Raw genomic sequence first — 19,500 nt, forward strand, 5'->3', positions numbered from 1 at the left:
TCTATCAATATATAACGAACAACTATTTTTTCTTTTCCTGACCTATTAAAGTATTATGTTCACCAAAATAATTTATAGACAGTTTTATAATATTTTATTATAATACGATTTTACAATAGACTTTCTAATTACATAAAACTTGGATTCAACCGTCTTTCTCAAACCAAATTCATTGAATTTGAAGCATTTGAGAGAGTGTATAAAGAACTAACCAACCATACATAACATAAACTAATGAAAAACACAATAAAAGACAAAAACCTAATCTCAAAAAATCCCAGTTTTCAACTAACTACTACTACTACTAACACATAAATAATAAATAAAATAATCTTAAATTCATAATCATAATTATATTATTATTTTAATATTATTATTTTTAATAGTTGAAAAATTAGATCTTGCATTCCTTTCTCTTTCTCTCTCTACACATCTTTTTACCAATTTTCTCCAATTTTCAAACCTAATATTCACATTAATCACATTCAAATTACACAAATTCATCTTCAACGATCAAAATTATCACTAAATCACTGTAAAATTCCACTGTTTTTTTTCCTAAATTGATGAATAATTGATCAATTTTCAGTTAATTTGAACAATTGATATGCGAATTATTGCGAATTTGTTGAAGAACAATTGAATCAAGAGATTGTTATTATACGATTTGAAGTATAGCAGAATTACTAAGTAAAATTCCTCATTTTCCTTGTTTTTTGGGAAGTGAGAAGGAAAAAGTGATGGCATCATCGTCATCGAATTCGAAAGTTGTGTATGAAGGTTGGATGGTTAGGATTGGGAGAAGGAAAATCGGTCGATCTTTTATTCATATGAGATATTTTGTTCTTGAGCCTCGTCTTCTTGCTTATTATAAGCGTAAACCTCAAGATAATCAGGTTATTTTGTTGTTTCTGTTGTTATTTGTGTTGTTATTGTTGATGATGATGATTGTAGTGTGTAGTTGTTTAGTTTGTTTGTTTTTCGACGATTTCGCGGTGTTAGTTTGATCGCTGAAGTGATGAAGTTCGGAATGATTTAGTTTTAGTGTTGATTGATTTAAGTATGTAATAATTGAGGATGATTTGACTGTTGTTGTTGTTGTTGTTGTTGTCGAGGATGATGATCGTAGAGTTAGCGTGGTTTGTGTAGGTAGTTGCTTCATCGATTTTGTGGTGTGTGTTAGTTTGCTGATTGAAGTAATGAAGTTGAATGAGTTTATTTTTGTAGGAAGATTTAGTTTTAGTATTGAATTGATTGAAGTAGCAAATAATCGACGAGGACGATTTGATTGTTTTAGTTGTTGTTGATCGTAGAGTTACTTATTGATTTGTGTAGCTGTTAAGTTTGTTATTCAGTGATTTTGTTGTTTTGTGTAAATGAAATGCGATGTTAGTTTGTTTGCTGATTTAGGTGGTGAAGTTTGATTATTTTTTTTTTCTGAAAAGATGATTTAGTTTTAGTCTTGATTGATTTAGATATGAAATCATCTACGAAGATGATGTGCGAATTTTGTGATTAGATGTTTGCCGAATGAAGTGGTGAAGTTGAACGAGTTTATTTTCAAAGGATGATTTAGTTTTAGTGTTGATTGATTTGAGTGTGAGATAATCGACAAAGATGAGCGAATTTTGTGATTAGTTTGTTTGGTGAATGAAGCGATGGAGTTGAATTGGATTTTTTAAAAGGATGATTTAGTTTTAGTGTTGATTTAAGTGTGAAGTAATCAACTAGGATGAGCGAATTTCGTGATTAGTTTGTTTGCTGAATGAAGTTATGAAGTTTGATAATTTTTTTAAAGGATTATTTAGTTGTAGTTTTGATTTTTTTAGGTATGAAATGTTCAATAATTCGGGAAGGAAATTAGCATTTTGATCCATATCTTGATATTGGATTAATGTGGAAGCTTATGTTGGGTGCAAGTATCAGACACGACACAGTGTGGGAGAGTTGGATACGTTAATTTGTGTAATGTTTTCGTTGTTTTGGTTAAAATGCAGTGTAGTGTCGTGTCATGTCGGACACATGACACACAACTAAATTGAAGTATCGAAGTAAGATAACCAGAAGTGGATCTATTGTTCGAATGTGGCAACTCTATGATGACGTAGTTAAGTGTTACTGTGTTAGTTGATTGGGGTATGGAATATTGTAGAACGACAAGCAGTGATAAATTTAAATTCGGGTTGTGAGATGAAAATGTTTTCTTTCGGTAATCTAAGGAGTTGTTTCTTGGAAGAGCCTTTATGTAGTGTACTAAATGATAATCTCAATCTTGTAAAAGTATTTGTGAGAGGTAAAATATTTTGGTTGGGATGTGGCCATGGCATTGGAATGAAATGAGGTAGTTGGTATAAAATGTACACAAGACCATGGAGGTAGGAGTGAGGTCTAAGGATTAGTTTAGGTGTGATTGAATTGAGGAAATAGTGACAGATGCTGATTGTTTGGGCGCGAACGCTAGACGTGGCCTGTGGGATTGTCTCAAACTTTGAATTATTGTGTGGAAAATTTAAATAACTTGTAGTTATGCTCCGTGATAGAGTTGCTACTGGCTAGGTATGTATGTAGCAGAAATCCCAAGAATGGTAGACCTACCTGTTTCCATTTCCAATAGAGTTTTAGTGGGTTTGTTGAGTGAGAACAAAGGTAGAAAGGGGATTTCAGGAGGAACCTGTAGGTTTTCTCAATACACTTCAGTAGGAGAGAAATATTTTCCGCAGAAAAACTAAGTGTAGAATCGAGTCCCTAACAATTTTTTTTGGTTTTATAGAGAAATGGTCTGAAAAGAGGAGGAAGAGGAGAAAATTTTCATTTATGTTTTTAAAAGAAAAGTTGGTAATTCTGAGAATAAATGAGGTTACCATTCGTACTTACCTCATGTTTCCCCTTTATACAACCAAACTATTGGGACGTAAGGAAAAGTATTTTCAAAGAAATTGGTTTCTCACTATGGAACGAGGCCTTAATAGTTAATATCATGAACTCTTGATGTGAGATTGTCAAATAAGTTGGTGGAATGTGAAGTGAAATCATAGTAGTTAGAAACATAGAGATGTGAGGATGGGACTATGGGAGTACATGTTTTTCTTCTAGTTTTAGTATTACACCACCTTCTCCGTAGAAGCTACTTTTATCGGCTGAGAGGGCGGTTTAAGATGTACACAACTCTCTTTAGTATCATTTGGGTTTCATATGCTTTTTTTGTGGAAAGTTTGTCATCAATTGACGGCTTTGCATGGTAGTGGTGGTAGTTCTACAAGTAAAGTGTGTAGCTTTTATTAAAACACAAAGATACTAGCCTTAGTGTTTCAGTAAAATAGGTTTGCACATGATGAAGGAAGTTATTGCTTTCAGAAACAAATTTTATTTTATTTTACTTTATTTTTTTTTGGTAATTTTCTCTATTTTGAACTCCTTTTTTCTAAGGATGTTGTGGACCAACTTATATACATCATAACTATTTATGTTTTCTTGCTCAATTAGGTACCAGTGAAGACACTTGTTATTGATGGAAATTGTAGAGTGGAGGATAGAGGCTTGAAGACTCATCATGGACATGTGAGCGTTACCTTTGATATTTTACACGGTTACTTCTTTTACTTGTTTGGAAGGATACAATCATCTTAATCCACTGTGTTCCAGACTTCCAGTGTACCAAAGTGCATAGGTTGCATTTGCATATGTCCAATGATTAATAATACTCTTATAATTTTTTTACCTTTACTAGCGTTATGGTTTCCTTTTTGAGTCATCTTAGAGAAGTTTTTTTTTTTTTTTTTTTTTTTTAAATAAATAAACAAATAAATTATTTAATGTTCTTATTACTGTATTTATTTTGCTGGATATCCAGATGGTCTATGTTTTATGCGTGTACAACATGAAGGACAAGTATCACCGAATTACGGTGAGTTCACTTCCTCTCTATTCTTCTAACTATTACATTTTTAAGTATACCTGGTTTATGACTTCTCCCACTTCTGTATATGATTCTTGCTAAGTTGGTGAAGGTTCACTCCTTTTTCTTTGCACCTTGTGTTCTTTTCCTTTATGGCGTTCTAATTTAGCTGTTAGATTCTAAGCCTTTTTTACATTTAGAACAAAATATGATGTTTAAACCCTTGATGCTCTGAAGGGAACGCAGGGTGATAGTTTGCCCCTTATGGGAGGTTTGTTAGGTCTGTTTTCTCCCCGTTTTTTGTTGATTCGATGTTGAATAACTTTTGTTTGAGCTCATTCAGAATTAGATATCACCTGTGTACTGTCAAAATGTTGGTTCTGGAGGCCTCTGAAAACTGCTGATTATCAGAGTGAAGTTCGCTTTGAGAGGTTTTGACGTGAGTCTTCGTGCATTGCGTCTGAGTGGTTAAACAATATATGGAATTTACCAATTTTGTGCAGAGTACTACCAAAACGTGCAATAATATTATGATCTCTGTGTTAGCTGTCTATTCGTGTGACAGTGACATTTTGATTCTCGTCCCTTTTTCATTTTGTGTAAGGAGAATTTAACTTAGAAAACGTATCTGATCATGGTTTGTCATGATGTAGTGGCCTTCAGTTATTTCAGCATTAGAAAATGCCATCTTGTGAATGAAATTCTGATCTGTCTTTGTGGTGAAGATGGCAGCATTCAACATCCAAGAAGCACTAATCTGGAAGGAAAAAATTGAGCAAGTTATTGACCAGGTCTACCCCTGTTATATGTGCAGTTACAGTTGCAGTGCGTGATTTTATCATTTAGTTCTAACTTGTTGTTTTCTTCGATTCATGAATATATAATATACTTGCTGAAGTTCCTTTTGCAGCACCAGCAATCACAAGTTGCTAACGGCAAAAAGTACATATCGTTTGAGTATAAAGCAGGATCAGAATCCATGAGAAATGATTCTTCCTCAGACCGTGAAAGTCAGTAAGTGGCTCTGGCTTGTTTATTTAATTTCTGGAGCTTGAAATTATCATGCATGTTTCTAATTATTTATACTAGTTGTGCATCTGTTTGAGATAGTGTAGTTGAATCATTGTGGCATTGACTCCATAGGCGGTGTCTGTTTCAAAATAAAGTAGCGGTTTGGAGTTAGAAATTGGGTTTTTGAAGAGTTGGTACACATCAAGAACAAATTTTATATGGTGTTAAATAAACTTGACTTGTTTATTCGTAGACCCACATATTTTTGCAGCATAGATCATATATCCCACCTCTTATTTCTTCGCGCTTCCACCACCAGTTATAACCATGATTGAATTGTGTATAGTCCCTTGTTGGAGATTTTTTTTAGTTATGGTGGACAAATTTTTGTTAGGCAATGCCCAGATAGGTAATTTCAAAAGGTGGCGAGTTAGAGGTTATGGGTATCACGTTGAAGAATTCACATTTTTCCTTTCTATTCCCTTTATTTCTGTGTTCGGGCACAATTCTTGAGAAATAGAGTGAAATAATAATATAGTACAATGCAAGTGGAGAATGAGAATAAATTAAGTGGGAAATGGAGTATAATATTAATATAGTACAATGCAAGTAGTGGCAAAATAGGTAATTATGGGTGAAAAGTAGGGGTAAGTATTAGGCCAAAATAGATAGTTCTTAAATAAGAAGAAAACGGTGAGAGTTCCTTAAATGGAATATGGAAAAAAAACTGTGAAAATGAGGAAGGATTTAAAACCACTCTTGGGTGTTGGAGAACACATTACGAATGAGGTTGTATCGATTATTAAAAACAAAGCCAAAGCTGAGGAATAAGCATGCTTGAGTTTAAACTTTTGTCTTCACTTAAACCAAAGTATGATGAAACCTGGCTCAAATCGGTGTTCATTACCTGGTGATTAAACCACAACTTTCTTCATATAAAAGCATTGTATTCGGCTGCCTTGACGGTTGGGCTAACATAAGAAAAGTATACTACATACTTGGATGATTAGGTCTGTTACTCAGACGATCAGTGATCATTTAGAAGAAGTGGATGGTTTTGAAACAGAGATATTAGCCACAATGTCGTAGATCTCATTTTAGAGCCTCTAAGTTGCTCTGCTGTTATAAATACACAACAAAGTGTGAAGCACTGTCCGTATTTAGCCTTAAAACACCAATGTCGACCCCTGTGCTTCCAAGGCAATATACATCGATTAGAGATGCTCCAACCAAAGTTGTGAACTATCCATGCTTCTTTATTTTTTGTATTGTTACCAGTGGTTGGTGCTGGTAATAATTGGTTTTAGAGAATGCATAGAATTTTGCATCCCCATCCTTTTTTAGTAATAAGCTCCCATGTCAATTTCATTATTGCGTTTTTATCCATGGCTCATGACAGGCTTAGCGCTCAGGAAGATGACGAGGACACCGCCGCTAACATGTTGAGGAGGACAACAATTGGAAATGGTCAGTCCCCCCGTAATACGAATTACTTGTTCTGGCATCGTTCTCATTTTGCTTGATACATATTATTCAACTTGCAGGACTTCCAGAGGCTGTGTTTGACTGGACCCGAGAAATTGACTCTGATCTTTCCCAAAGTAACAACAGTCAAGCATTCTCTAGGAAGCATTGGCGTCTTCTTCAATGTCAAAATGGTAAGACTATCTCCTATGATATCGTTGTTTTTATTTTCGAGCTAGCGATCTGTTAGAAAAATATCTGTTGCAAATTATTTGTTATGGTAATTGTTTTTTGGGTATCACAGGACTCCGAATTTTTGAAGAGCTATCTGATGTTGATTACCTTGTATGTGATTTCTTCTCTGAAAATGATTGTCTCCGTTTTTTTTATTAGTGGTTTATCACACGAATTTCCTGTTATTCAGCCAAGGAGTTGTAGTAGAGCAATGAAGGCTGTGGGAGTTGTTGAAGCTTCATGTGAAGAAATTTTTGAACTTGTAATGAGTATGGATGGGACTCGGTTTGAGTAAGTTTCATATTTGCTGTGAACTTTGTCAATTACTTCTGCAGAAACTTTTAATTTAATGCTGGGTATCACGGTGCATTCACGCTTATTTTTCCTATACATTGCTAGTCATTGCATTGTATATTCTCATCCTCTGGTTTACAACCTTCGTCTCTATTAAACACGACACGTTCCTGAACCATTCCAAGCGGCCATGCACCACCGCTCTCATAAGTCATAAGTAGACCACCGACCTCGATTGAAGAAATTTCAAACCTCCACTCTTTTGTAGTTCTTTCTTTTCTTTTGTTCTAATTTTAGTTACTTTTTTTTGTGTGGTGGTGTAGATGGGACTGCAGTTTCCAGTTTGGGAGTTTAGTTGAGGAGGTAGATGGACATACTGCAGTTATATATCATAGACTTCAGCTCGACTGGTACTCGATGTAAGTTCTTTGAAATTGCTCTGTTACGCGAAGTTCACTCTCAATTTCTGTAAAGCTAAAGTTTATTTGGATATTGGAAAGGGTAGTTGAAGAGAGAGGAAATTAATAATATATAAAGATGATCTTTTGGTTTGCTAAAGTTAGTCAGATAATTAATTCTTATCATGTTCCCATTGGAATGTGCACATGATAGAAAAACCTCTACTATACAATGAAAATTATACTAATGAAAATTAATCAAACAAGATGCTGCTTGCCTGCATGGCTATATTTCCTTTTATTTTTATTATACTAATGAAAATTAATCAAACAAGATGCTGCATGACTATATTTCCTTTTATTTTTTTGCAAAGAATTATGAAGATTTTTTCACTCAAAAATAGTGTAAAAGATGCAAATAGGGGATTTGGAGTTATGGAGGGAGTACTTTTGTTGTTAGCTCCACAGGAGGCTTTGGGAGATTATGTATCTCAATGTGCATAGTATTAGTGTAGGAACCTTGATGATGCATCATCCTGTACGGTTTACCTCTACAATGAATCTATTGTATAGAATAGGATAATTTAATTTTTTTAGAATATACAATTCACTAGTATGATCAGTCTGGAACATACTGCAGAAGTGATGTTTAAATCCCCTGTTCATACATTTCTGCTTAAATGAAAGCATTACTTTTATTTTACTAAGAAGCAGTAACTTCTCATCATCACGAGTTATTTTTCAAACTTCAATTTTCCTTTAGGTACTTATGCCAGATTTCTCTTGATGCACTATCATTATCCTCGTAACATCTACAATATAGTTCTTAAAAATTGTAACCCCATGAGTGTGAGATACGAGGGCGTGAACGAGTTTGATAATCTAGTATAAAAAGCCATTTTTATTTAGTACATCAGATCCAAAGAAAAGTGACTAGTGACTAGGTAGTTGTGTTCTCATTTTTACATAATGGATTTATAAGGCTTTTTCTTAATTACAACCTTTTTCTATTATTTTCGGGGTTAAGCTTTATGAGGTTGATCTTTCTCCAGGTTAATTTGGCCTCGTGACCTTTGCTATGTGCGTTATTGGCGCCGAAATGATGATGGAAGTTATGGTAAGTTTAATCTTTGTAGTTCTTTCTCATCCAACTTTAATGTCCCTTTCTCTTCATCTTACACTGTTCTTCTTATGCAGTTGTATTGTTCTGCTCTAGGGTGCATGAAAACTGCGGCCCACAGCCAGGATTCGTGCGCGCCCACATTGAGAGTAAGATTCACATCTTTTGTTGATATCCTTCTGACCTCTTGCTTTGGTAGAACGCAAAATTGCTGATGCGAAGCACATATGATTTGTCTCTTTCCTGCATAAACATTTTAATAACAATTATAGCACAATTTCTCAGGTGGTGGGTACAATATTTCCCCATTGAAACCTCGAAATGGCAGACCCAGATCGCAGGTGCAACATCTTATGCAAATTGATCTGAAAGGGTGGGGTGTAGGCTACCTTTCATCATTTCAGCAACATTGCCTCCTGCAAATGTTAAACAGTGTCGCAGGTGATCTCTTAAGAGCATCTTTTGTAATTTTTGCGAATTGTTTGTGTGTCTGGTTCTTCTCAGTTTAGAGTTCGTCTTTTAGCGAGTGGATTTCATTGCGACTGGTTATGGACTTTATTTTTCAGTGAGCTCACTGCCAAAGTACTATTTTTTTTTCTGCTCTAATATTGGGTATCACAACGGCATGACACTTCCATAACAGTTTTGTGACTGTTGATCTTGGATTACTTACAGAAGAACAATATAAAACTGTGCAGATTAGTTCTCACTTATTTAGGCTTTAAGCAACTTCTATTTTTATTAAGTTTTTTTTATTTGTAGGTTCACATAAATCAATAGAAAGTATTGGAAGTACAATAATCTAGAATTAATTTGGTTGAAGATGATTTTAAATTTATCTTCATGTAGTGGAAACTTTCAGCAATAATGTTCTGGTTTCTTGACTGATCAAGAACCAACTACCTGCATCCCAGACTGATCGGAACTTGCACTGAGATATAACTGACGCTGTAATATTATTGACTTCATGCTACACGTTTTGCTAAGTCATTTAATTGTGTAGCAAATATACAATGATGATTTTCTATTGGTGGATTGGTATTTGTTTCTTTTAGTTGGTTTAAGGAAGCTTCTAGTTTTGCCTCTTAGATTCATTTATTTGATTAAGTTCACTATTCTCTCTATCTTGAACAGGGCTGCGTGAATATTTTAGTCAATCTGATGAAAGAATTGCTACACCAAGAATTCCTGTTATGGTCAATATGACTTCTGCTTCTATGCCTTCAAAAAAGAATCAAAAGCTTCGTGAGTCATCTATCCATCCGAGTTCTCCTGATACAAATATTGTTCCGAATAGAAACTCTGTGATGATGGATGATGAATCTGACGAGGATGAGGATTACCAGATAGCTGAGGCTGACGAAGAGGTGTGTGCTAGATTTTTTCTCCTAAACTTTATGTGAAATCTTATATTTTAAACATAATGTTATCAATTCTGTAGGTTTACCCTCCAACACCTGAGAATGATGTCAAGAAAACAGGTAGGACTGCTTTATTCACCTTTCTGTTCTGCCAATGACCACAACTTGTTGTAGTTTCATAACAAACATAGATTGATAAATTCTTTTTTATTTTCAAGCTGTTGAAGAAGTGACAGATCACATTGACTTGGCGATGTTCTCTGGTAATTTGAAACGAGATGACAATGAAAATGCTCGAAATTGTTGGAGAATATCTGATGGAAACAACTTTAAAGTTCGGGGAAAGGGTTACAGTCGCGACAAATCGAAGGTTCCAGCAGGAAAACACTTGATGGATCTTGTGGCAGTTGATTGGCTCAAGGACACGAGACGGATGGACCATGTTGCTAGACGTCAAGGCTGTGCAGCACAGGTGAGAATCTAAATTGTTTTTCCATGATAGTGGATGCCTGAACAATTTCATTTCTCTTGAAAAAAGTTCACTTATATTGCAAGAAATACTAGAAAATGGCAAAAGTTCTATGCTCTACTAATTTTCAGATCCTAGTACACAATGCTTGTGCTGACATGCACTATGCTAATTTGGGTAGTTTCTAGTTGTGAATTGATTTTTCCGGGATTTCCAAACATTTTTTGCAAACATATGATGTATTCTTATCTAACTTGGCAATTACCTGTTCAATGATGGTGGGCTTGTGTGATTTGAGATTTTCATAACCTAGAATTCGATATGTTTATGCAATTAATTTGGTGTGCACTTTTGATTGTAACATGTTCAGTATTTCAGTGCTTAAGGGTCTACTGGGTAGTCTAAGATGTATCCATAGTTCCAAGTTGCTTATAGAGAGATTTGGGTTGGTAGGGTGGGGAGATCACTGTTAGACCTTGCCTAGGTATTGCGAGATAAGCAGCTTTTGTAAACTGTTGGATACACCGCTATTAAATTTGCTTTTGGCTAAATCATGTGAATGGGTTTAGATCTCCTAGGCTTCTATACGGTAAAAGAAATTGAAATGGATGAAGGTGGCATCTCGCAAGAACAATTATATGGGTCTGAAACATTTATGCATTCAGTAAAGGAGTTCTTGTTTTCCTTTACTCAAGATAGAATAGTGTTACGTCTGATGGTAGATTTTGTGGGATTAGCTCTCTTAGACTACATTATATGTTCCTTTGCTCCTGAAGCAGACAAAAAATCATATTTGCATGTGTTGGCAGAAACTTCTTAAGCAGTGGGTCATTCTTAAGGTGAAAGAAACTGAAATGTAGGAAGAAATGTCGCAAGAAAAATTATATGGGCCTGTAACATTTATGCATCCAATGAAGGAGTTCTTGTTTTCCTTTACCCATGATAAAATAGTGTTCTGTCTGATTGTAGACTTTGTCCCCGCAGCCCCCTCACTCATGTGGCAGTGTCTGATTAGCCTATTGGCAGTTTATAGGGGTACCGTAATAACTAATTGTTGATAATATCAACATTGATCCTCTACTTTTGTGTCCATGTGGCTGCATTTGACAGCTCGTTTGTGTTCAGTAAGCTTATGCATCTATATTTTTCTTCTCAGGTTGCCTCAGAGAAAGGGTTGTTTTCTTTGGTTGTAAATGTTCAAGTAAGTCCCTTATAGCAGATCCATTATCTTAAAGGTGACTTGCCTGAGTTAATAATACTCACACATTTTTTTTCAGGTACCTGCTTCAACTCACTACAGTATGGTCTTTTATTTTGTGGCTGCTAAATTAGTCCCCGGGTCACTTTTGCAACGTTTTGTGGATGGTGATGATGAGTTCCGTAACAGTCGCCTGAAACTCATCCCTTCAGTTCCGAAGGTAATCAGCATACAACCATTTTTCAAAAGTGCTACAAGCCCACTAGTCGTATTGTCGTACTACTCAATATTTGAAGTGATCCTTTGTATATTATTTGTGACCTTGTTTATAGTGCTAGTACCCTTATTAGTTACTGACCGTTCTCCATTTCGAAAAACAACCATCGTAGCAAGTTTGAGTTGTATATGATTTTGCTATTGAATTCTCTGTACGGAAGATGGAACTTGCAGAAATTTCAAATTTCAAGCTAAAAATCCGGCTCTATATGTTTTCAACGGTGTAAACTATACCAACTTGACATTTAAAAGTATCTGTGACACACACCATTTAGGAAAATTTGATCAAGTTTTATGGACAATGGTGCTTGAAGTATTTGGCGGTTTTTTTTCTCTTTCTTCTTGTCCCCACCCTTTTCTTAGAGTGGTATCACTGACAGGTGTGGAATTATGTCATCGCTTTACCTTCCGTTCTGTGTCACTCAGCCTGCTTAGGAGCACCTTTGAGGCTGTAGTATATTTGGCATGGTTCTGGACATGATACACTTGTCTTTGATTGATAGTGTGAAAAAGGTCTAGCAATTACCTGACTCAGATGCGGACGCGTGAACAGTGATCTATGTTACTTGTTAGTATAGCTGAAATTGAGTTATACAAACTCATTTTAAATTTTTTTTTAGTTTGTACATCCGACCCCCCCTTACCCTGCAATTTGCGGGAGCCATTGAGGCACTGGGGTAATGTTGTTGTTGTTGTATTGCTGAGGTTATGTGAAGCGATGAATTTAGATAGGGAATTTTCGGGTATAATTAATGTATTTTCTTAGTCTTCAAATGCAAATGTAATAAACCCTTTATTGTTTAATCACCGTTTTTATTTTATTTTGCTTTGGAGGTATTTTTTCCTTTGTCCAGAAACTTACGTCAAATTCTGCATTCTCTCTGTGCTCCGCACTTTCTGCAGGGCTCTTGGATCGTACGGCAGAGTGTTGGAAGCACTCCTTGTTTGTTAGGGAAAGCAGTTGACTGCAACTATATTCGGGGGCCTGATTACTTAGAGGTAACCATTCTCTTCTGGAAAATCTTGGATTAATTTTAATGCTTTCTCTATTTCTTTAACTAGTAAACTTAATTCTGATTACGCTTTTTGTAGGTTGATGTTGATATCGGCTCTTCAACAGTAGCCAATGGAGTTTTAGGCTTAGTTTTTGGGGTGATTACAACATTAGTGGTTGATATGGCCTTCCTTGTACAGGTATGAAAACCCACAAAAGCTGAAACCTCAACTGCTTTCATAAAACTGGAGCAAAAATATTGCTTCAGATAGGCAATTCTGTTTTTGGTTGTCCAGATTTATATTCCAAGGATTTTGTACCGTGTCCTTTTTGGGTACTTGCTTACTTGCGCTCTAAATTACTTAATCCTAATGTCTTATTTCAGGCAAATACTGAGGATGAATTGCCAGAGAAGTTGATTGGCGCAGTTCGTGTATCTCATATTGAGCTATCCTCTGCAATTGTGCCAAATTTGGAGCCAGATCCATCAACTGATGAATAAAATCCCCCTGGTGAATTAGCATGTTATATGTGCATTTGTTAATTTTGGATATAGCATTCATTTCTACTGCGACCAACCATATTCATTCTGATGGAAAAGAATACCAAGATAGGAGTACAAATCAGCCGGCTCAATCGAAGTCATGAAGAACCAACCCTCCCCAGGAGTCCTCAGTATAAAATTCCGAACTGGAAGAAGATTGCAGCAATGTCCGAGATCGACCAACCATCTTTGCATTTTCTACAGCCGTAGCTCTATAGATGTGTTGGTGTGTTCAAGTTTTCATAATTCACAAGGTTCGATACTTCGATCAACATTAGGTCATTTTTATTCGCTTAGTCACTCGTTATATAGTTACGTAGCATCAAAGGTTCCACGATGAGGTCGGTTGGTTCTACTCCATTTCTTGTTACACAATATAGACCAAGACTTCCAAACACAGCTTTCTATTGAAGCCTGAAGTTTACTCTGTTCAGTCAATGTAGATTGTGAAAAATCTGTTGGCCATGCATTCTTTTTTTAGTTGCTGCCGTGACTGTAGGATTTGTAGATGTTGCCTGAACCAAGTTTTGCAGTATCGGGCCCAATTAAAATTGGCAGGGTTTATATCGTTTGTCATCCCTAGCCACATTGTAGAATGAAGGGGTCAGAACTCAGAAGAGGCTTCTGATTCTTCCACTTAGAAAAGCATTGGTTTTACCCAAATTCTTATTTCAGATGGGAAAATAAGACGGACCAAATGTAATCATTTTACGATAAAATGTACTATTTTCTGATAAAATATTACCATCATTTTCAAGGTAAAAAGTAACAACTTTAGTTAATAACATTTTATCATTAAATGGTTACATTTTATTAAAAAATGCTGACATTTGGTCCGTCTCATTTTAGACCGTCTGATTGTCATTAAATGGTTACATTTTATTAAAAAAATGCTGACATTTCATCCGTCTTATTTCAGACCGTCTGGAGAGACAATTGACAAGCATATGCAAAACTCATTAAAAAATGGAAAATAAACCCCACACAAGATGAGCTATAAAGCCAGAGCCTTACTACAAGTTGTACTTTTGTAAACGGTATCCCAACCTCTAGACTATAAACCCAGCCTCTAATCATGTTAGCTACAGGCCTCAAATCGAAAGATGTGATTTACCATTTACCAATTTATTTGTAGACCAATAGACTATAACACCTTTGACGAAATAATGTCGAGGGAATAAACAATCGACTAAGCTAGTGTCAACTGTCAAGCCATCACTAAACCACTAGACTATAACATCTCCCAAATATGCAATAAATTACCCACCCGACGGAGCAAGTGCCACGTCATCACCATCAATTTTATCAAGTGCCAACACCAAACCCATTACAAAAGCAGCATCAACACCAGGCTGGACAATAAGGCTAAAAACATCTCTACTTAACACCATGTTTCTAGTGGGCTCCACTTTCCGTTTGATTTGTGCCACGTGTACTGATGACGTGTCATGCTGCATTCTAAATATGGTGCAACTCCTCTCATTGTAAGATCCCTCAATTTGGTATTCTATAGGAACATCAGGTGAAGATTCATGATATAATTCCACCATCATCTTGGACTGTCCGATCATCATTGATTTCCATATGCTTAAGATTGATTGTTGACCGTCCGATGTCTCTCCCAAGAACCCTTCCAATCTATGGTGAAGTGTAGGCCTCTATTCCACAAAGCAAACATCCAAAATTATACAAATTTACAATGAAATCAAATACACCCCGCATCTGAACATAGTATTAAATCTCGGTTTGAGACTTGATCTTAAACTCAATAGTTGTTACTGGTCTCGATCATTTTGCTATAACTATAGTCATTATTAACCTATTTTGTTGTCATGATAACCTTCAAAACCTTTATAACTCGGTCGTGTTTCAGTGTCACGAGTCACGACATATAATTAAGTAAAATCATGCATTTAACATTATAACCTACTCTCAAACAAGCAAATGTATTATTTAGTCTTCCTATTGATTTCAATCATTTTGCTATAAATATAGTCAATATTAACCTTCAAAACCTTTATAACTCGGTCGAGTTTCAGTGTCACAGCTGATAATTAAGTTAAAACCATGCATCTAACCAACCCACAAACAAGCATATATATCATTTAACCTTACTGCTTTTTAGGGTTATATAAACTATGAGAGATCATCGATATCAGAAATCAAAATTTCTATTTACATACATCTAAATTTCTCGTATTTCTATATTTATTTGAATAAGTGTGTAACACTGTAAATGATGATCCCGAACTTAAAAAACCGATCGAAAACATAAAATCAAAAATTTCATATTAAAAACTAAATCATCCATTCCATATTATGATATACCTTGTGAAGAAGTGTAAGAAGAGGCTTGCCAAAGGTGTCCATAAGAACAAGACCAAGAGGCTTCATAGGAGAATATAAGTCAACTCGAAATATGATATCTCCATTTGGGTCGTATACAATGAACCCATCACCTTGCCTAAACATTGACTTTTTGTGTACCGTTAATTCTATTTCTTCATTATAACAATATTTTTCTCCTACCACTATCATTTTTCTCACTTCATGTTCATATTCATTATCACCCATCTTATATTTTCGAGACAATTTTTTTTTTTTTTTTTTATAAAAAAAAGCGATGTATGCTGTGTACTGAAAAAACAAATTAATTGTAATTATATTTTTTCTTTTTGTGTATTTATACATTTATATTTGAAGTGATGATAATTTATTTTATTTGTTAAGGTGGTTGAATAATTATTCATGGGACCTTATAATAAATGAAGTAAGTTAATCTTATCTTACTTGCCGCAAACTTAAATATCAGTTTTTATTGGTTGAAAATTCAGTAGAATGTTTATGGTACGTTGATATAATTTGATACTTTGATCATGACATATAAGTGACAAACCTACATACGCGTCTAAAACAATTGAAGTCTTATACCGACGCTTGTTCTTATTTAAAAGTTTTTAATTTAAGACGGCTGACCACTTGATTAAAGATGAAGGTGAAAATAAAAGAAAGTTATGAGAGGTTTTTATTAAGACGGTTTTAAGTAAGATCAACTCTTATATAGTTGGTTGTAAATAATCACCGACTACGTTGTTGTCAGTTAGTTTAGTTGGAGGGTTGTTTATATAATCTAGTTTGAATCCCGTCAGTAATATATTTGTCCCGAGTAATCGTGGCAAATCCTCGAGCCCTTTTTCGGGGCTCCTAGACTAGTGACGGAGCCAGTATTCCTTATTAAAGGGGCGACAAATTTCATAAGGTAAATTTGAAAAAGTTCAAAATGACTTATCCAAAATCAATAATCTTGGCTTCCAATTTTCTTTGTCTATCTTGTTCATTTATTTTTCTAAAACTGTTTTGTAAAAGTAGGAGTGTACAATTAGGTGTCTATCTCTTTTAATAAAGCGGGTCAAATACTACATATTTGCCTAGATAAGACAATTTTTTTTCATCTTATTTTGTCTTACCTATACTGTTTGACTCGTTTAAAGTTAAATCGGATATGTTCATCTCACATGAGAATTTGTGAGGAGTATAACTGTGTAAGACTTAAGATTGGCAATGAAAAACAAATAGATATACTCAAATCAGAACAACTCTCTGTCAAAAAACAAAAAAAAACAAAAAAAAAAAAATCAGAACTATGGGCAACAAAACCACACCACTGTCCACTACCAACTTACCATGATTGCAAAGCATCAAACAGTAACAATAATGACGATTGTTATTAAGTGTTTTAGAGTAATAACCATCATTAATTAAACATCTTTCATACCGAAACTCGGTATCACACGGTGACGCAATCAGTCAAAGCTAAATAGAAATAGGTGGAATACTTTGTTCATGCCTGAAAAAATTATCAGGATCAACTTTACTCTTAATCTTCATCAATCTATCAAAATTCCCTTTAAAATACTTATAACCCCAACAATTTCCGTCATCAACCCGAATACCATTACCGTTCCGATTCATCCCCAAATCGAAATCCCTGTAATTAACATAAGCAGTTCTAGGATTCTTAGAAACATAAGGTGTCATATACTTGTACATGTTTCTAATCCAATTCATATGCATTTCTTCACTCGATTCTCCGTCTTGCCAAGAAGTAAAGTACTGAACCATGTAAATTGTTCCCTTTCTGTGAGGAAAAGGAATTTCGGATTCCGAAATTTTGCTCATTTTTCCTCCATAAGGAGTAACTAATATAGCTGCATTATTTCCTGCTTTCAGTCTTTTCCACATTTCCTGCACTGCATTTTCTGGGATTGGTTCTTTGACGTAATCGGATTTCGCTTTAAAATAAGTCCTGATTAAAGACTTGGCTTCAAGTAATACTTCAACAGAAGTCCCAATTGGGTAACTACCCAAGTAAACAACTGACTGAATCCATGATACTTCCAGACAGTCTTTATTACGCAACCCGAATTCTGAGAAATTTCTGCCCATTATTCCCAGAAGTTCATTGGATTTACCCAGAAACAATCCTTCATAAATTATGCTTGCGTTTGTCGAAACCATTGTAGCTTTGATCAAGAGATTCTCATCAAGCTTATCAACCACATGTTGCCATGTATTAAAAAGCTTAACATCTTCATTAGTTTCGATTGTCTTTGTGACAGCAAAATACGTCACAATTTCAGGCACTCGAACCAACTTGACTTTCCAAGCTAAAATGACCCCGAAACTTCCTCCACCACCGCCTCTAATAGCCCAAAAAAGATCTTCCCCCATGCTTTTTCGGTCTAGAATCTCGCCATTTACATCAATTATTCGAGCATCTAACACATTATCAGCACCAAGTCCGTATTTTCTAAGCATCCCACCATACGCGCCACCTGTAATATGCCCACCAATTCCTAAACTAGTAAAAATACCAGCAGGAAAACCATGAACCTTACTTTTTTCGGCTATCTTATAGTAAAATTCACCTGTAGTTACTCCAGCATCAACCCATGCACTCTCATCCTTTATATCAATCGCTACTTCCCGAATTTTTGAGAGGTCTAATATGATAAAAGGGTAGTCAATTTCAGATGCAAAGGAGACACCCTCATAGTCATGCCCGCCACTGCGGACTCTAAGGTGAATTCCAAGCTGTTTTGTGCATATAACTGCTGCTTGGACATGGGAATAGGTGACTGGGGTGAAAATGATGACGGGTTTTTTAACTGAAGGTAAAAGATACCTAAAGTTCATAGCAGTGGAGTTAAGAACAGAAGTGAAGGATGAATTTTTCGGAGTGAAGAAAGTTTTAGAAAACGGTATTGGAATGTTGGTCTTCAAAGTTAGACAATGAACAAAATTTTGTGCCAGAGATTGTGATGCTGCAAAAAATGGCGATTGCAGTAGCAGTAGCAACAGAGAAAAAGCTCTCAAATCAATCATTTTTCTTTGTTTTGATTTCGGTCTAAACTTCAATAATCAGATTCATGAACATATTTACCATAATAAAGTGTGAGAGTAGGGACATTTTCAGCTACACTTTACCTAACATGTATATTATATAACTTAAATCTTAAGAGATGACAGCTTATACAGGAACTTCTCTTTCTGACAAAGCTGAAACTTCCTACCTTGTTGAGCACACAAATTAAAAGGAAAGGATAATATGTGAAGGAAATTGCGGTTTTAGGAAAATTATCGGGTTAAAAATCACAATCATCTAATGAAAAAAAAATTAAGAAATTTAAATGCGATTTGTCAAAGACTCGGTGGAGGTACGATTAACTAATTTTATCTGTTCTTTCTCTTTGTAGTAAAGGTTTGACTAAAACAAATTATTTTGAGAAAACTCGTGATCGGATAATCTCCGCCTTGTAAAACCATTTTTATTTACAGAAATACAATCCTGAACGTCCCTTTATTAATGGATTACAATTCTTTGGGGGCATTTCTTTAGTAATAGATCTTATGTAGTTGGTCTCCTTTAGTATGCGCCACATCTTTTAAACAGCTTTTTTTCTTTGAAATAATTAGTCATAAGTTACTCAAAAGGACAAATTTGGTAGTTGGTCAGAAAGGGAGGGAAGACGGTGGGTGCCGGATTCAGAGTTTTTCGTTAGGCGGAACTAGTTTCAGTGAGTCATTGTGGTTTAGTCCATCAAAATTCGAAACCAAAAAATAATGAGTTTTTGCCTTAACTGGAAACAGAAATGAAAATGTACTCTAGAGTCTAGAGAGAACAGAAAAACCTTAAATTTATTAGTGTGCACTATATTTAAACAATAACAATAACATAAGAT

The 19,500-nt window shown here is 35.2% G+C and overlaps 3 protein-coding genes across 4 annotated transcripts; 1 reads left to right on the forward strand and 2 right to left on the reverse strand.

Moving 5' to 3' along the window:
- Positions 1–381: 381 nt before the first annotated feature.
- LOC141593474 (protein ENHANCED DISEASE RESISTANCE 2-like) lies at positions 382–13,712 on the forward strand. 2 transcript variants are annotated; one of them, XM_074414156.1, is made up of 21 exons: positions 382–896; positions 3,484–3,558; positions 3,851–3,904; positions 4,621–4,686; positions 4,806–4,909; positions 6,306–6,373; positions 6,451–6,564; positions 6,675–6,715; positions 6,795–6,895; positions 7,222–7,317; positions 8,349–8,413; positions 8,494–8,565; positions 8,702–8,857; positions 9,551–9,783; positions 9,858–9,897; positions 9,996–10,249; positions 11,403–11,447; positions 11,524–11,664; positions 12,624–12,719; positions 12,813–12,914; positions 13,100–13,712. In XM_074414156.1, exons 1-21 carry the CDS (start codon positions 741–743, stop codon positions 13,214–13,216), a joined length of 2,196 nt encoding a protein of 731 aa, XP_074270257.1. In that variant the 5' UTR covers positions 382–740; the 3' UTR covers positions 13,217–13,712. The 2 variants fall into 2 exon arrangements, with proteins under 2 accessions (XP_074270257.1, XP_074270256.1); XM_074414155.1 differs by having other exon boundaries at positions 385–896; positions 4,794–4,909.
- A 482-nt stretch (positions 13,713–14,194) lies between these two features.
- Positions 14,195–16,020, reverse strand: LOC141593500 (protein LURP-one-related 12-like). Its single transcript, XM_074414157.1, has 2 exons — positions 15,587–16,020; positions 14,195–14,916 (listed from the first exon to the last, which is right to left on the reverse strand). The coding sequence occupies exons 1-2, from the start codon at positions 15,947–15,949 to the stop codon at positions 14,518–14,520; spliced, it is 762 nt and encodes a 253-aa protein (XP_074270258.1). The 5' UTR covers positions 15,950–16,020; the 3' UTR covers positions 14,195–14,517.
- A 941-nt stretch (positions 16,021–16,961) lies between these two features.
- LOC141593516 (monolignol oxidoreductase AtBBE-like 13) lies at positions 16,962–18,671 on the reverse strand. Its single transcript, XM_074414158.1, has one exon. It carries the CDS (start codon positions 18,641–18,643, stop codon positions 17,072–17,074), a length of 1,572 nt encoding a protein of 523 aa, XP_074270259.1. The 5' UTR covers positions 18,644–18,671; the 3' UTR covers positions 16,962–17,071.
- Positions 18,672–19,500: the final 829 nt, after the last annotated feature.

This window comes from Silene latifolia, chromosome 1 (genome assembly GCF_048544455.1).
Source record: "Silene latifolia isolate original U9 population chromosome 1, ASM4854445v1, whole genome shotgun sequence".
NCBI classification, from domain to species: Eukaryota; Viridiplantae; Streptophyta; class Magnoliopsida; order Caryophyllales; family Caryophyllaceae; genus Silene; species Silene latifolia.

What these genes read in the sequence shown, in the direction of transcription:
- LOC141593500 (XM_074414157.1), bottom strand. Translation starts at nt 15,949, where the DNA reads ATGTATAAATACACAAAAAGAAAAAATATAATTACAATTAATTTGTTT. An exon ending in TTCTTACACTTCTTCACAAG is followed by an intron (nt 14,917 to 15,586) that starts GTATATCATAAT and finishes TTTGTGGAATAG; the next exon opens with AGGCCTACACTTCACCATAG.
- LOC141593516 (XM_074414158.1), bottom strand. Translation starts at nt 18,643, where the DNA reads ATGATTGATTTGAGAGCTTTTTCTCTGTTGCTACTGCTACTGCAATCG.
- LOC141593474 (XM_074414155.1), top strand. Translation starts at nt 741, where the DNA reads ATGGCATCATCGTCATCGAATTCGAAAGTTGTGTATGAAGGTTGGATG. An exon ending in TCCTCAGACCGTGAAAGTCA is followed by an intron (nt 4,910 to 6,305) that starts GTAAGTGGCTCT and finishes GGCTCATGACAG; the next exon opens with GCTTAGCGCTCAGGAAGATG. An exon ending in TCATCCCTTCAGTTCCGAAG is followed by an intron (nt 11,665 to 12,623) that starts GTAATCAGCATA and finishes CACTTTCTGCAG; the next exon opens with GGCTCTTGGATCGTACGGCA.